Source organism: Phaenicophaeus curvirostris, chromosome 5 (genome assembly GCF_032191515.1).
Source record: "Phaenicophaeus curvirostris isolate KB17595 chromosome 5, BPBGC_Pcur_1.0, whole genome shotgun sequence".
In the NCBI taxonomy this organism is placed as follows: Eukaryota; Metazoa; Chordata; class Aves; order Cuculiformes; family Cuculidae; genus Phaenicophaeus; species Phaenicophaeus curvirostris.
This window is the reverse complement of record NC_091396.1, coordinates 29,008,864-29,025,134: the sequence shown is the minus strand read 5'-3', so window position 1 is coordinate 29,025,134 and position 16,271 is coordinate 29,008,864. Positions and strand designations below refer to the sequence as shown.

General features: G+C 53.1%; 1 protein-coding gene across 2 annotated transcripts; it reads right to left on the bottom strand.

The window, feature by feature from the left end:
• Positions 1–55: 55 nt before the first annotated feature.
• On the bottom strand, positions 56–16,271 carry CHRM4 (cholinergic receptor muscarinic 4). 2 transcript variants are annotated; one of them, XM_069858084.1, is made up of 3 exons: positions 16,154–16,271; positions 3,478–3,519; positions 56–3,084 (listed from the first exon to the last, which is right to left on the bottom strand). In XM_069858084.1, the coding sequence occupies exons 1-3, from the start codon at positions 16,194–16,196 to the stop codon at positions 1,607–1,609; spliced, it is 1,563 nt and encodes a 520-aa protein (XP_069714185.1). In that variant the 5' UTR covers positions 16,197–16,271; the 3' UTR covers positions 56–1,606. The 2 variants fall into 2 exon arrangements, with proteins under 2 accessions (XP_069714185.1, XP_069714186.1); XM_069858085.1 differs by lacking the exon at positions 16,154–16,271 and adding an exon at positions 9,374–9,536.

Genomic DNA, 16,271 nt, shown 5'->3' with positions numbered 1-16,271 from the left:
GGGGTGACAACTCATTCACTCCATACACCACGGCTATTGGTTTCTGGTCTGAGGTCTTTATTTGTCTTGGGGTGGGGTGGGTTTTGGTTCTAACAGTTAAAAAAAACAAAACCAAAACAAAACAGAACAAAAGCCTGCCAGGCATTTTGGGCACTGCTAAGTGAATTATCCTAAAGGCAGTGGCGTAAGGGAATTACCCACCTGGGCCAAGGCAGCCTTTCTCCAGGTTGCAGAGCATCGCCTTGGCATGGGGGCAGGAAGGATGTACAGATGCGAGGTTTGCCAGTGTGGCCCCATCCCTCTGCTGCACCCAGCTGTACCCACCAAGGCTTGCAGAGACCTGGCTTTGGGATCAGCTGAGGAGCAGCCCTGGGTTGGTCTGGGCTGTGCGCACACAGGTGGGCTGGGAAGGGGGCTGGAGACACTGGTGGAAGCCCACATGCTGAGGGCTCCACCACAACACCAACAACAGGGTTACGTCCATTTACAAAGCTCAGCAGCTAAGTCCTTCAGCTTCCCTGGGGCATCGCCCTGCACCTGGGGCAGGAGTGAGGCTGGGGGCCTCTGCCATCCTCTCCCACCCCTTGAGCCATGCACCGGGCCTCCATAGCTGCCATGAGGAGTGCAGAGACCTTATTCATGGCCCAGATGAGATACAAGGCACCTCAGCCACATTGCAGACCCTCTTCCTGACCCCCTCCAAGACACCCAGCTCCCCCCATCCCTCCCAAGGACAGTTATTTTCACTGTTGCTGCTGCCCACTTCTTTGGGACCAATGTTCCCCCTGGGCTATGGAGAGAAGTCCCACACCACATCACTGCTATCCTTTGCAGGTTTAGTTTCCATCATTGTAGGAGGTGACTGTGTTTCACACTCTTCACCCAGGAGTGAGATCCATGGGTTGTCTGTCTGTCCAGCCAACTACTGGCAGATGGCAGAAAGGTCATGAAGGGGACAGTGAACCGAAGCCCAGCGGAAATTTCTGTCCTCTTGGTCCCTTGGCAAGGATACACGACGACATCTCTCAAGGGAAACAAAGTAATTTGCCACATCTGCTAGTGTCCAATCTTGACTGCCTCAGGATGGGGCCCAGCTGTGCTAGCAGGACTTCCTGGGAGCATGCCTGAGCCAGCCTGGTCCAAAATGGCTAGCAAATGTTTAGCCCTGGTTTCTTTTCATTTCTTGTTTAAGAAACAGTTTAAAAGCCTACTGAAAGCATCCAGCATTAGGCCATCTGCATGCAGATGAGCTCTGCTGCCCTGGAGACGGTCAGCCAGGGAGAGAAGAGGCATCTAGTCTTAGGACAAACACTGATGCCATTTGGCTGACCTCTCAAAAGCAGGGAGCTGGGGAAGGCTCCTGGTGACCACATCTCCTCCTCTTGCCTCTGGCTTGTCTGTTGGCTCCCCAAGCTATTCCCCAGGCCGACTGGAAAGGGCTGCTGCTCAGAGGTGCCTTGGACCTTTGTCAGCACTGAATGAAGGGCATCATTTGCAATCATTGCAGTCTGCACTGTTGTGAGTGGGGAGCAGAGGATCCCTTCTGACAAAGGAGGCAAAGGGAAGGGCTTCCATAATGTTGCTGAAATGGTCCCTGAGTGCCAGTTTACCTGGCTGTGCCAATGTTTCTGTACTGGCACATGAGAAGGTGCTTGAAGGTTTTCTTGAAAGTGGCATTGCAGAGGGCATAGCAGGCTGGGTTAATGGTGCTGTTGACATAGCAGAGCCAGTAGCCGATGGACCACACTGTTTCTGGTACACAGGTCTCACAGAAGGTGTTAATGAGGACCATCACGTTGTACGGAGTCCATGTGAGTATGAAGGCTAGCAGGATAGCAAATATGGTGCGGGTGACTTTCTTCTCCCTGGCTGCCATCTGGCGCTTCTTCCGTACTTGGCTCCTGGCGATGCTAGCAAACTTTCTAGCAACATTGACTGGACGGCTGTTAGCCAGGGAGTTGTGGTCAGAGGCTCCTGCCTTAGCTGGGACAATCTCAATGGCAGTGACGCATTCAGTTCCAGTCTGCTTGGTGACAATCTTAATCTTGGACCACTTGGATGATGGGTTCACCCGGGGGTGGGATGGGCTCTGTCCTTGCCCCGCTGGCAAGATTTCTGCCGTGGGCTTGTCTTTTGTGGTCTGTGTCATGCTGACTGTGCTGGATTCATTGGAGGTCTCCTTCTCCTCCTGATGGCCAGTGGCGTCTGTCTGTGCTGAAGGCTGGTCATCCACTTTCCCATTCCTCACCTCCTCCTTCACTTCCACGGTCCTCTTGGGGGAATTATTGTTGTTCTGTTTGATCAGGGGGCCCTTGAAGAACCTGAGGGACTTGCCTTTCCTCTCTTTCCTGCTTTCAGGCTTGTGCCTTCTCACCCTGCTCCTGCTGGCCAGGGAGATGTGGATGTACAGCACCGTCATGATGACCACAGGCAGGTAGAAAGCAGCGATGGCTGTGCCAAAGGTCACTGCTGGGTTGGAGAGGAACTGGATGTAGCATTCCCTCTCAGGTACAGTCCTCTTGCCCACAATGAACTGCCAGAACAAGATGGCAGGGGCCCAGAGAATGAAGGACAATATCCATGCGGCCGCGATCATTAGCCCTGCCATCTTGGTGGTCCTCCTGGCTGGATATGTCAGGGGCTTGGTGACACAGAAGTACCGGTCAAAACTGATGATGAGTAAGTTCATGACAGAGGCATTGCTTACCACGTAGTCCAGGGCCAGCCAGAGGTCACAGACCACAGCCCCCAGCGGCCAATAGCCTTTGATGATGTAAACTGTGTAGAGGTTCATGGAGAAGACGCCGATGATAAGGTCTGCACAGGCCAGGCTGAAGAGAAAGTAGTTGTTGACAGTCTGGAGCTGGCGGTTCACCTTGATGGACAGCATCACCAGGATGTTCCCCACAACGGTGACAAGGCTGAGCGAGCCAGTGACTGTGGCAATGAAAACCAGCTCCACTGTCTTGTAGGTGGTGGGAGGCTGGATGGCCACCTCAGAGCGGTTGCCAAGGGTGAAGTTGTCATAGGTCAGGTTGGCCATCTTCACCTGCCAGGGCTGAGCAGAGAGGTTATGCATGGAGTCTGCAAGGGAAACGGGGAGAGAAAGGGAGAATATCATATCTGCTGGCCTTTGATAGCAGTGTTTGCTGCCTTCTTGGTTTCCCAGACCAGCACTGCTCTTGGTTAGTGTTTGAAAACCTCCTGGTGTTACTGAGTCTCTCTCTCTTCATTGCAGCCTCCTCCCAGGAACTCCTTGAAGGCTTTTTTTTTTTGTGTACTCATTTAGCAATGGAGGAGACACACGGGCCTGCAGGGAGAAGAGCAGGGACTGGCCTCCCCAAAGTCCTTTGACCAGGATGCAACGGGGCCCCAGATTTATGGTGTGCCCCCAAGCATGTCCCGCTGGCCTCCCCAAAGCACCTCTCCAAGAGGGGGCTCCCCCACAAACCCCATGCTATGGTCTTCTTAGCTCACCTGTGTCTCTGGCAGCAAACAGCTCCTTCTGGAAGATGAAATCTGGGACAGAGGAAACAGCAAGTTACCCTACATCTTCAGCCCAAGGAGTTCATTCAAGTCCCACAATGTCTTACTGGGGGGGCACTGACCTTTCCAACAGATGTGGCCTTGACAATGGAGTGACACTGCTAGGAGGCAGATGCTGTAAACACAAACAAGGCTAAAAAAGGGTACTTCGGCTTGGCCTAGTTCACAGCCCAGCCCCGACAGGTGCAGGAGATGGAAAGGGATGCACAAGTGCCATCAGCCAGCAATGCTGGGAAATGCTGGCCCCTTCTCCCAGTCCCACGTCACACTGCAGCTGCAGCCACACCACAGCTGCAGCCACACCAGCCATGGAGATGAACAGGGTGAACACAGCCATCTCGGTTCACTACATGCCATTATTTTTGAAGGACAGCAATAATTATGGACAGAAAGATCGCCTTAAAACAAACCAAGATGCCTGGGGTTAATCCCCACAAGGTAAGAGGAAGATGAACCTTAAAAAAAAAAAATCAGTGGACCAAAATTGGTGTGCTGGGATGAAGGTGAGTTTCCTGGAACAGGAAGGCGAGGCAGAGGTGCTGGGGAAGGTGGGCTAGAGAGAGGAGCTTCTCATCCAACCTGCCTCTTGTGCACAACCCATGCTCCTAAAATCTGCTGGGCCACCACCCTGGATGCTGGGGTCATGCCTACCCCGCTGGACCAGAAACAGCAACCACTCCAATAGCTCTACCTGGCACCAGGACTAGGGATCTCCTGGGCTTCTCACCCACCCCCATGGGCACTGCTGCCAGTAGCCCAGTGAGGCCAGCAGAGCAGGCAGGAGTCCTTGCCAGCACACGCAGTAAGAGCGCTTGGCACAGCGCCTTTCTGCAACTGCCTTGGGCAACGGTGCTGGATCCAAAGGCCTGAGACTCCTGAAGCTGATTTTGCTTTATGTATAAACATGCCATTAACACGCTACTCTCCAAAACAGGGTTAGCACACTTCGGTATTGGTTCATATTTTTAAAGTCTTTTAAAAGAAATGCCTTTGGCTTTCATTTGTGGTGAGGGCAGGACATTTCTACCATCAGTGAACAGCCAAGCTTTTAATACAACCACTTTTTAAAAGAGATGCAGGTGTAAGCAAATGGAAGCATGGCTGTTGAGGTGCTAAAATAGAGGTACTGACACAGCCTTTAACTCAGCTTCTGCGTTAGCAAGGCTACAGCCGCACAGTGGTGGCTGGGTCTGTCTTAAGTGTGCAGGGGAAAGAAGTGGGTGAGGGCCAGAGAAATACCTTATTATGCTCTGAGCCTGTTACACATGGCCCATGAAGACAAAGTGCTTTGAAAAGAAAGCAACACTCTTCAGTAGATAATAAATACTAAATACTGAGAGGATGAGGAAGCCTGGTGGCACTGCCCAGGTCTGCACCAAGTGCAAGAGGTGCATCAAAGGAGAAGAAGGGTGGTTTCTGCTGCCATCCTTCCTGGGCACCCAGCCAGGGATGCAAGAAGAGGGCGATAAGTGTATAAAATGACTTAGAGCTATATAATCATGGCAGGCTGGGGGGTGGTTTCAGTACAATTGAAATGAGTTTTAAATTCTTCGCTTTGATGAGATGGGGAGATTTAGCTGTCATTCTTGTAACAGCTAATCAAACTGATCAGCCAAGCTAGCAATCAACCAGACACCTACCCCAGCTCTTCCAGGAAGAATTTAAAAATCTTGAAAAGAAATCTTTCCTTCGTCTCCACTAAATGAGGGTTTCAGTTTTTCACTTTGGTTTGTGAGCTGGCATCCTCTTCTAAGTGCATTTAATTAATTCTAAGCTTTGACAGAGACTTGTATTCTCAACTGCCCTAAGAAAGAAAAGACCGGCTCGTCTCACTCCATAAAACCATTTGCACAGGTCACAAGCAATGAAGGTGGAAGCCTGGTGCAGTCCCATTCCCGTGTCTTTGAATGCCACCCAGAGGTCATGCTGGAAACTGGTGTGCTGGGACAGAGGCAGCGGCAGCCCCGGTGTCAGGGACTTGCACGGAGGTTTGGAAAATGAGCCATCACTGAATGGCAAAAATAAAGAGATCTCCTATTCGAGGGCAGGAGGGAGACTGACAATGGCCAAGGGCGTGAAGATACAAAAAGCCAGAAGATGTGTACACCACTCACCCTCGCCTCAAACACTCTGGCTGTATTTTCTGACAGGTTTCAGTCTACCAGCCATCCCTTCTTTCCCCATCTTTTGCTCTCTCCATCATGCCGTCTCTCTTTTCTGCACCAGACACCCTCTCTGAGCTTGCCAGAACAACCTAGCACTGCCTTTGCCTTCCTGAGAAGGACAGGCAGCTCGGTCCGGAGCCAGGAGCAGGCCAAGGATGCTATGAATTTGCCAGGTCTCAGAGTATTCGACCACACCGAGTATCATGCCTGCACAGGCACTGGGAATAGATCCTGCCACCTGCATTTCGGCTGCTTTGCCACCTCTCCTTGGGGTACACCTGCCTTGCTGTATCCTGGGAGACTCCCCTTTAGAAGCACCAGCTTCAGCCTGTTGAGGCTGGTCTCCCACAGGGATGGAGAGCATCCAGGCAGTGTGAGGGGGGCCTGGGTGGGGGCACAGCCCTCAGGCAGCCCCAGCTCTGCCTGCATCCCAGAATGGGCCTGAGGGTGGAGGAAGCATGCAGAAGAGCTGAGGTACCATAATGGACTCATTGGCATGACTCCAGCCCCACTCTCACGCCACCACGTCACTGACCCTGATGTTGTGAAGTGCCCCAGACACCAAGGAACCTCTCCGGACCTTGGGGGTCTCCCAACAAAATGCCTCTCCATGCCCTCTAGTGCCCATCTCTCTCTTCCTGCATCTCCAGACGCACATTCTCCTTTCCCTTCCCTCACATCCCACCATCCCACATTGCTCTCCCTGTCTCCATCCCCCTTTGCCCCTACCAGCACTGCAGCCAGGGAGCAGATGCTGCCTTGGCAAACCACAGATGCCGCTTCAGAAGGGTTCCTGGGGCTGAGGCCACTACCTGTGACACCAGTTGCCTTTTCTCCCTGTACATGCCATTCCTTGTCTGTCAGCAACTGCTCTCCCAGATCTGCACTCATCAGCCAGCTACAGCAAGCTCCATCACTGGCCCCCTCCCTTCCTAGGACTTCTGGCAGTGATTTATGGCTGGATTTCTCCTCTCCATTGAAGCCATTAGGAGCCTCCAACTCCTGACTAATACTATCTTTTAGCTCCCGGTATTTCCTTGCTGCATACCTTGTGCACTGCTCAGGCTTTCCCAGCCTGTCAGCCCCTGCAAAGCATCTTGCAACCTGTTCCAGGTAAAGAAGTGAAGGGAAAGGAGAAAGGCCTGTCCTGGACTGCTGATGTTCATCCCATAGCCAAAAAGCCTGCCTTGGCTAAAGGCAAGGTGCTCCATCAGATGCAGTCAGTGATGGAGAACTAAACCCATATGAGAGAGAGTCTCACCTGCTCCTGCCCATCCCACCACACCCCACACAGCAGGAGCAGGCCACCCACCCCACCAGCGTGGCAAAGGCAGATGGAAGGGGTGGTAAGTACGCATGCCTGTGTGATGGTGGTACCTCAAGCTCTGGAATGGGCTCCTGGAGCAAGCAGCCCTACTACCCCATTGTCCCCTGTCTCTGCTCCCTATTGTGACCAGACTGACCTTGACCGTCCACAGCCCCTGTCCCTCAAGCCACTGCCAGCTGCCATCCTCTCTGCTCCATTACTACCTCCATCCCATCCTTGGGGTTGCAGGAGCAGGGGCTGAGTATGACTGGTCCACATGTAGCTTGAAGCGAGGTCTCTGGGAATGAGCAGGGCTGTGCATGCACTCAGCACGCTTGGCAATGCTTGAAGCCCCATGCTCACACGCCTGTGAGAAGAAGACATTTGTAGGTGATGGAGTGGAATTAGAGAAACCATTATTTTTTGCAGAACCTTCCAAGGCTCCCAAAGGAGATGGTCTTTTGCTCTGCATGGGTGCCATAAACTCATTGGAGGAACAGCAAAGATGAAGAGACCTCAAGCCTACGGGATCCTACTCTGGCAGGGATGGGGAGGCCACAGCTGCCAGTTCCCAGCTGGATGGACCACAAAGACTCTGGGCACTACCTGATGCCAGGAGAGAAGGAAGCTGTTCTCCTCCACTGCAGGGACATCCTGGGGGAAGGAACACATCTTCCACTGCTCCAGCTGGGCACAGAGGGTTTGGGCCATGGCACATCACCTCTGGCATCACCATGGGAAGGAGCTCTGCCAGCCCACTCAGCCAGCCCTCTTAGCCCTGCTGCCCTCATTCTGCTTGTCTTGGCCTTCCTAAAAGTGCCAAGAGGGTGAAAATCTTAATGGGGTTAGTTCCATCATGTCAGACTGCTGATGGCAGGCAGGGCTGGCTGGGCAGTTAGTGCAGCCACAACCAGAATCTAAGGAGACAAGGAAGAAAAAAGAGGGGAGGGATAGAAGATGCTGAAAGGACACCTGTGTTTATGGTGCATGCAACACAAAGGGAAGGGGTGACACTCTGCAAGGGGTGACAATTTGTAGTGCTAATTGTGTTATCTAAGAGCCATTAATTAGTTTCTGAGTCATAGCACCAGTTTACAATCTAGTGAGGGATTGTTCTGGTTGACAGATTCACGCGTGTCAAAGAGTGTGAAAATAGAGCTCCTTGATACCAGAAACAGGCACCTCAGAAATATAATATATGGGAAGAGGATAAAGAGGGGTCTTGTGCCTTGTGAGAGGATTAGCCTGGGTTTGCACCATGAGGGAGCACTCTCCTAGGCTGCTGTCAGTGCTTCCACGCCTCCACATCAGGAATGATGACGGCAATAAACCAACCAGGAAAAGAGAAAGAAGATGAGAGGCCAGTGGGATTTGCTGTGTTAAGACAGCAGGGCTCCCTCTGCCCTCCTGGCTCCAGCTGGCAGCTGTACTGGGCACCCATCTTGCATGGTGAGGGCTGGTGGGCCCTTGAAGTCCTTGTCCTGCTCCAGAGAAGATGTGAACCATAGTGCCAGAGGAATTGTTCCTTGCCAGTAATGTATGGGGTTGATCTAGGCATTTTATTTTTCTTTTGAATAATTTATCCCTCTTTTTCCTTGGCTATTCAACTGGTTCTGATGAGGCAAAGCAAATTCCTCTTTCTCCCCAAGCTCGGAATCTCTGACAGCTTTTCCCAGAGCCACCAGAAAAGCGGCAATCTCACAGCAGCTGGAACTTTCAGGGGGAGGTGAGGAGGCTGGAGGATCCCCCCTGTGCTCGGCATGTATTCATGCATCAGGTTTTGAAAATTTCCCATGTCCGGGGCCAGAAGGGAGCATTGCAGTCACTTAACCTGACCATGCACCTCAAGCAAGCCAGGACCCTCCCTTGCCTTCATTGTTGCTTGTAACTAGGTGGTTGTCACTGATTTCAAAGCAAAACTGAGGCATCCCATCCAAGGTGGCATGCACCAGCCATGAGAGGTACTTGGAAGTCAGTCATCCCTTACAAGCTGCCCATGTAAGTAATGCCCAGCCCAGCACACTCAGCAGCATCCCACAGCTGGCTCAGCTGGCCCCCTGCCCAAGCTACCCCCCAGATGCTTGCCTGTATCCCTAACATGCTGTGTAACATCTGCTTCTTGTAAGGGGCCACACATCACCTACCTCCAGCGTTACTAGGCAGGAAGCAAATTGGCAAGAAAGCGAGTTTAAATGGTTAAAAGTCACTCCTATTAATAACCTCCCAGAATGCTGGTCACTCTGATAATTAATTAACCACCTGTCACACAATTATTAGGCCCAGTAAATAACATACCAGTGGAAAGCTAATAGGAAGCGTGCCTGGCAAATGCCATGCAACCCATCCCCAGCTTTACCCTGCTGTGCCCAGCCCGCAGCTCCCGGGCACCAGTGGCTCCCCAGCAGCTCTCGTGCCTGCAGCCGCTCCGGTGGGTAACATCACAGGGGAGAAGTCTCACCACAGCAGCATCCAGCAGTATGGCCACTGCTCCCTCCCTCCTGTGCCCTTTGCCTCGGACCCTCGGGGGAGAGGTCTAGTGGCAGAACACAGCCCATGCTGGTGAGCAGGGCAGGTGCTCGGCTTTCAGCTGAGCTCGGGCTAGAGTTGGACTTCTCCCTTCCTGCCTACTGCATTAATGATTTCTGCCTCAGAGAGATGCTCACGTTCTTTTATATCTCTAGGCTGAATAGCTTTAATAGGACCCAGCTGTTCCAAGCCAGCGTAACAGAAATAATCCATCTACTGGTCTCACCGTTGTCGGGAAGGAATTAGAGCTCATCTAGCAGAGAGGAGGAGAGGAAGGACAACAATAGCATATTACAGCAACAAGTGGTGTCTGGATTAGCTGAGCTCTCCCTGGGGAGAGGTTAGCAGCAAGCTTCAGACACCTGCAGGAGAGACGGCACCTGAGGAGGAACTGGAGGGGAAGAGAGCAGGGAGTTCCAAGCTCAAAATCCAGTTCCATACAAGAGCAACTCTTCCTGCCCCAGGGACAAGGACAAGCAGGAGAGGGCAAGGTGGATCCCACTGCAGGGAAGCCCCCTCCCCCTGCCACTACCCAGCGTGCCAGCCCACCTCCAGGAACCAGGGCTGGTGCTGGGCAAGGGTGCAGCTTACACCCACACAGACCTACAACACCCCGTGCCTGCCCTCCTTTCTCCCCAGGGTGCCCATGAGCCGTGGGGCGAGGGCACAGCTCAGGCAAAGCACCAAGTGCAAACTAGGAGGGGTGGCTGCTTCCATGAGATTGCATCTCATCGGGGAAGAAAGGGGCTCACCAGGAGGGAGGTGCAAACAGCCTGCTGCGTGCTGGGCTTTTAAGGAGGCCTCAATCCAGGAGATGTCCTTCAGTCAGACCAGCCGGGAAAGACCATCTTCCCTTCCCCACCTTCTACCTGGGAGAACTTTTAAGCCCTGGGCAATCCTTCCCTTCCCAATGGTACTGAAGGATTTTGATCTGATGCCTTTCTCTTGAACTCTGCACAGAAGGAAAGGGCTTCAGGAGCACTGCACGGCTACGTGTGATGGTGGAGGAACCCAGGATGGGCAGGGAGATGGACAGACACTCAGCTCTGTACATCAACGATGTGGTGTTTGTCCCAAGCAGAGCAGAGCCGTTAGAAGCTCAGGGCATAGGAAACGCAGGAGTTGGAGGTGAAACCAAGTAGGAAATTCTTGTCCATGACAACAACAGAGGAGGGGTAGGATAGAGAAGAAGGAGATGAGAATAGCTTCAGGCTGCCAGGGTAGGGTTACACATCTACATCCAGTACTTGAAAGGGCCTACAAGAAAGCTGGAGAGGGACTTTGTAAAAAGTCTTGTGGTGATAGGACTAGGGGCAATGGGTATAAACTGGAGAGGGGCAGATTTAGACTAGACATAAGGAAGAATTTCTTCACAGTGAGGGTGGTGAGGCACTGGCACAAGCTACCCAGGGAAGCTGTGGCTGCCCTGTCCCTGGAGGTGTTCAAGGCCAGGTTGGATGGGACCTTAGGCAGCCTGATCTAGTGGGAGGTGTCCCTGCCTATGGTAGGACGGTAGGAACTAGATGGTCTTTAAGGTCCCTTCCAACTCAAACTATACTATGATTCTGTCTCACCCACAGAAGACACCTAAGAAACTCTTCTGAGAGGGAGAGACCTCATGCTCAGGCACTGCCTGTAAAGCTGTCCCTGTTGTTGTCCCTAGAGGATCCCACTGGCAGAGCAGGATCTGTGCTGGGGCTGGAAACCTTCATGCTCCTGCTCTTCAACTCTGACAAGCCAGCTCCACCTAGGAGTCACCTCTCACTGATGGATGGTGGTCCCATGACCCTACACTAATGCTGCAGGCAGCACACTGTGACACTGAGCAGGGGTTTTAACCACCTCACTGCCTGTGGCTCCACATAGTGGCAGAAAGTTTCATGAGCTGGGCATCACTTCTGGGCTATGGTGAGTGACCTGAGCTCTGCAAACAGCCTAGAGATGACTATGCCAGATGCTGTTACTGAGTGCTGCGGAAAGTCAGATCTAAGATCAGGCAACTCACACTTATTGTCAGGCAAAGACTGATGCCAGTAGGGTTTCATTGCTCTCCACTCCTCTCTGCATACGCACACACTTTTTTTGGCTTTAACTGGGACTGCACATAATGTAACTTGTGGTGAAGCTGAGATCCAAACTGCCCTAAAAGCACCAAAGACAGCAAGATGCAGCATATGCTCCTTCCCATCTCAGTCATGCAAAGATCTCACAAGGATGCCTGTCCTTTTGCAGCAGAGCCAGACCTCTGAGCTGCCTGGGCTGGGGAAAGCCGGGGAGGGAGGGTACAATTAACATCAACATTGGAAAGGTTTGTGAGTGAGGGATCACGGAAGCAAGGCGCCATGCATGCCTCTAGAGAGCTGCCCTGTGACCTGGAGTGGACGCCAGGGCCTGGGACGCCATGTTTGCAGAGTGTTGTTTTCAGACCTCTGTGTTGCACAACTGGAGCTTTGAGTTTCCCACAGATTAATCAATTTAGTTCTGCTTAAAGAGCCTAAAGACATTAACCCGTTAACCAGCCAACACAAACCAACTCTGCCGCAAACCTTAAACCTGTGGATGACACTTCATCCCTGTCCTCCAGCTGAGGCACTCGGTGCCAGCTTCCACTGACTCCTGTCCAGTTTCAGCAGTGGCAAGACATGCTGCTGCTACCAGCTGCAAGGTGCCAAAAAATACGTTAGTTTTACCAGAAGCTGTGGTAGCAGAGGGGCTGCTTCTCCTCCTGACTTTCGTGACTAGAGGAGCGCAGCTAGCCTCAACAGCTCAATACCATGCCAATAGCTCTGGCGGAGCCTGCTGCATCCAAGGAGCTCCAGGGTTTACACTGAGTCCTGCCTTTAAAGGATAAACTTCCCAGCTGCTGCTCTTCCTGAGCCAGTTGACCCAGGACGCAACCCCTCTATGAGGATCTTGAAGACAAGTAAACAGCCCTGTCATTCCCCACGTCTCTCTCTAGCCCTCTCTGAGTCACGGAAACAGTGCCTGGGGTAGATGCAGGTCCTCTGCACCAGCACATCTCAGTCTGTCTAACGCTGGGCCAGAGGCGGATGGGAAGGGAATGAGGCACTTAGGCATCTCTGCCACCACGTCATGCACTGAGTTGGTGATGGGACACCAGGGTCAATGGGGACAGCTTCATGGCAAGACAAGAGGGTTGGTGTCACTCCCAAGGCTGTGCCAACAGCTGCTGCATTTGGAGGCTTGGTCAGGCTGGTGAAGTTAATTTTCCATCAAACTTACATCTTGCAAGATAGAAACTGAGTCTTTGTTTGAATTCCTCCTCCATGCAGTGCAGCCTCCAGGCTGAAAGTATCTTTGGAGGGTCCCAGGAGCGGTCCCAGGGCAAAGGCTTCAGCATCTATGCCTGTCACGCAAGGGGTCAGGATGGAGAGCATCTGCAGCAGAGCCTTGCTTGCCAATGCTCGCTGTGCCAGGGGACTCAAGGTCTGAAGACAGGTCAAATGACCGCATCCTGGCCCAGACTCAAGGCCCAGCAGGACTGGCACATCCATCTGCAGGGAAGGTGGAATAGATGCCAATATGCACACAGGAGGCTGGGGCACCCAGGCACCTGTGGGGCGGGACACAGGCTGGTTGTGTCTCTGCTGCTAAACATCCAGAAGAGGGACCTACAGGCAAGACACCCTGCCCCTATGCTCCTGCACCAGCAAGATACTGGTGTAGTGGGCAAGCCTGCCTGGGGAGCACTTGCCACAGTCATTGCCAAACACCCCTTCCAAGTTTCAGTAAACGAATGCTAATCTCAGGATGGCCACCCTGCCTGCTGGGTCCCTGGACAGAAGAGCACATGAGACTTCCTAGAAACTGGTGCATGTGTTCTAACTGGTTGCCTAACTCCCTCAGAAGAGGGATAGCTTTGGCATGGCTCCAAATGCCAGCTTGGAGAGGCTTCAACATGGCCTGGGTGTGAGACGCCCTCTCATCCCTCCACCAGCTCCTGGCACACTCATGGTGGGCACTGGTGTTAAGGAGCAGTCAGTGGGGGATGCTGGGAGAGTGATGCAGAGAGGAGGGGTCGTAGATGGGGATGACTTGATACAAATTCCACTTCTTGGCTATGACAGGTCACACACACTTGTATCTCCCCAGAACACATCTCCCTTAAATAAGCAGTTTTAGAGCCATCCCAGACTGAGCACTAAAATGCAAAGCAAACCTCCTCCCTTGGCTTACTAGAGAGCAACAAGGGCATAGCCCCCTGTCAGACTGAGCAGAGATTGGCTCAAGGACAACGCCTGCTTCTCCAGAAGATGCCCATGAAAGCCCCAACTTAACATGCCAAGGAGAAGGGGTCAGCTTGTGCACATGAAACACTTGCTGTGTATACATGAACGTGGAACAAGGAGCTGCATTTGCGCAGAAAGCAGCAGCCCCTTGCAAACAGCCTCCACCTCCCTCTCCTCTTGCTATTGCTCTCCCTGCCATCTTTGCAGAGATGTGTCTGCCACCTCAGCTGGGCACTCACCAGCCCTCTTCACCTCGGTTGGTGCTGCTGGCCGGGGCTCAGCAGGGCAGGCAGAGAAGAGCTCCACAGCAAAGGCGTGCTAGGGACTGCTCTGCATCAGCCACTCATCCTGGTCTCACTGTTTTTATTCCATAGTTTTGTCTTTTCTCTTTTTTTCACCTGGGGAGATGTTTGTCATTTTAATTTAAAAACAAACAAACAAACAACAACAACAAAACACCAGTCATGATAAAACCTTATATCACTACGATCCTTGTGGGGACAGTTTAAAGAGAAAAACCACACTTCTGCAAACTCAGAGTAATTGGATCACAGCATTAATTAATCATTTCAGTTCATTTCTCCTCTATGAAAGAAAGCAGACTGATCTGTTGAGATGGGTATGCCCCTCGTGTGAATAAACAAACCACTTTTATGACCAGCCTCCCACTGCCAATATCCCAGCTCCCTCTCAGGGCTGCTGCTTCTCCCTCCGTCAAACCCGGGAACATGCCGCTGGCTCTGAGCAAGGGTGTGATGGCTCGGCTCCCACAGGAACAGGGGGGCTGGCTGGCATAGGGACATCTCCCCTCCCCCCGCCCCACATACCTGCTACCTTCCCCACCCAAGCACTCTGCCCACTGGCCAGCAGCCTGGCTGAGGGGTGAACTGGGCTCACTATTTCTTACGATCCCTATATGGGTGAAGTCACTCCTTTAGATGCCCTGCTCTTTGTTGGGATGCCTCACAGAAGCTTAGTCCAGGCTGGAGAGCAGCAGCAGGTGCTCAGATCGCAGAAGTCAAGGCATTAGGAAGCAGAAGGTGATACCCAGTGGCAGGGACACCAAAAAAAGCATCTTGCTGTCACCTGTGATTTCAACACGAATATTGTCACTGATGATGTTTCACAAACAGCTCTAGGACCTTGATGGACAGAGCCAGCATCCACAAACCACCACAGTGGGTGGGTACCAGCCCTCCTAGACCCTCTACTTATCCTGCAAATAACGGCAGGAGAAGTCAAGCCACCCTCAGAGTACACTCAAGGCACCTGTGAAAAAGCAGGAAGCTTCTAAACAACTGGGCAGAGCCCATCAGCTTTGCCAGCTGCAAGCAAGGCACAGAGCTGGCTGTTTCTCAGGTTGAGAAGTATCTCTGTAGCCTTGGGCTTTGCGAAGACCAGCTGGAAAGTGTGGTCATAGCACAGGCAGAGGGGTTGAAAGCAGGTCTGAAGAGAAGCCAACGTTGCTTTAATTTAAAAAAAAATGACAAGAACTGTTCCACAATTTGAAACCAATGTAATTATTCTGGGTGAAAAGGAGGGTGGGGCTGCCTGACTCTGCCCCAAGATGGGCCAACGGAGAGCACTGGGCAGATCTGCTGTTACCAGTGGGAAAGGCGAGGCAGGGCCAGAAAGGGCTGAAGGATAGATGGGATCCTCACCTAGGGAGAGAGAGAGGTGGGACCCATGGCCCCTTGCAATGCCCAACCCAGCAAAGGGCTCTGCGAAGAGATGGGGGGTACTTCTGCCTAGTCACGTCATGGGAGGTGGCCAAAAGGGTTTTGTCCAGCATGGGGAGAAAGCATCCAAAATACACGGGATCTTGTCCCCGCTGCTCTTGTTGTATTTTAGAGGGAAGCAAAGAAAGCATACAGGTAGTTTCCTCCCCAGAAAAAAATATCCTTCCTAGAGGAGGCACCAGGGCAGCAAAGAACGTCTGCCCTGGAGTCTCTGCTTTGGGGGTGCCTGCACTACTTCCATGCCCACGCTAAAGCGCTGACCAGTTTGCCAGTTCCTAGGCAATCAGTGAGACCCGAGGTGCCTTGGATCATGGATCCTGGGGAGCAGCATCGGTGTGGATGGGAGCAGAAAAGGGTGGGGAGGGACCTCATCAGGGGCCGCAGCCCTGCACACTGCCAGGGCGGAAAACCAACGCAGGGGTCCCGACCCGCGAGGCGCCTCTGGGGTTCCCAGAGGGACGCCGGAGTAGGGGAAAGTTGGCAACGAGACGGCCCCCGGTTCCTGTGGGACCGAGTGCCCCATCCCCCGGGACCGCGCCCCCCCTTGCCATGCTGCCCACCCCCATCCCCCCTCCAGGGGGGCCCGCGGGGATGCCCTCCCTTCCCCGGTCCGCGACTCACCGGGCAGCGCCCCGCCCGCCGCCGAGCGGTTCTCAGCGGCCATGGTGCCGCGCGGCGCCGTCGGGGGCTCCGGCACGCGTGGCCCCGGCCGGCTCCCGGCGGCGCCGTGCGCGGCGGA

Excerpts from the sequence above, each read along its gene's own strand:
- CHRM4 (XM_069858084.1), bottom strand. The coding sequence starts at position 16,196 with ATGGCCGCTGAGAACCGCTCGGCGGCGGGCGGGGCGCTGCCCG. Across the intron at positions 3,520-16,153 it reads GGCGGGCGGGGCGCTGCCCG|ATTTCATCTTCCAGAAGGAG; the intron begins GTGAGTCGCGGA and ends CCTCTGTCCCAG. Across the intron at positions 3,085-3,477 it reads GTTTGCTGCCAGAGACACAG|ACTCCATGCATAACCTCTCT; the intron begins GTGAGCTAAGAA and ends TTTCCCTTGCAG.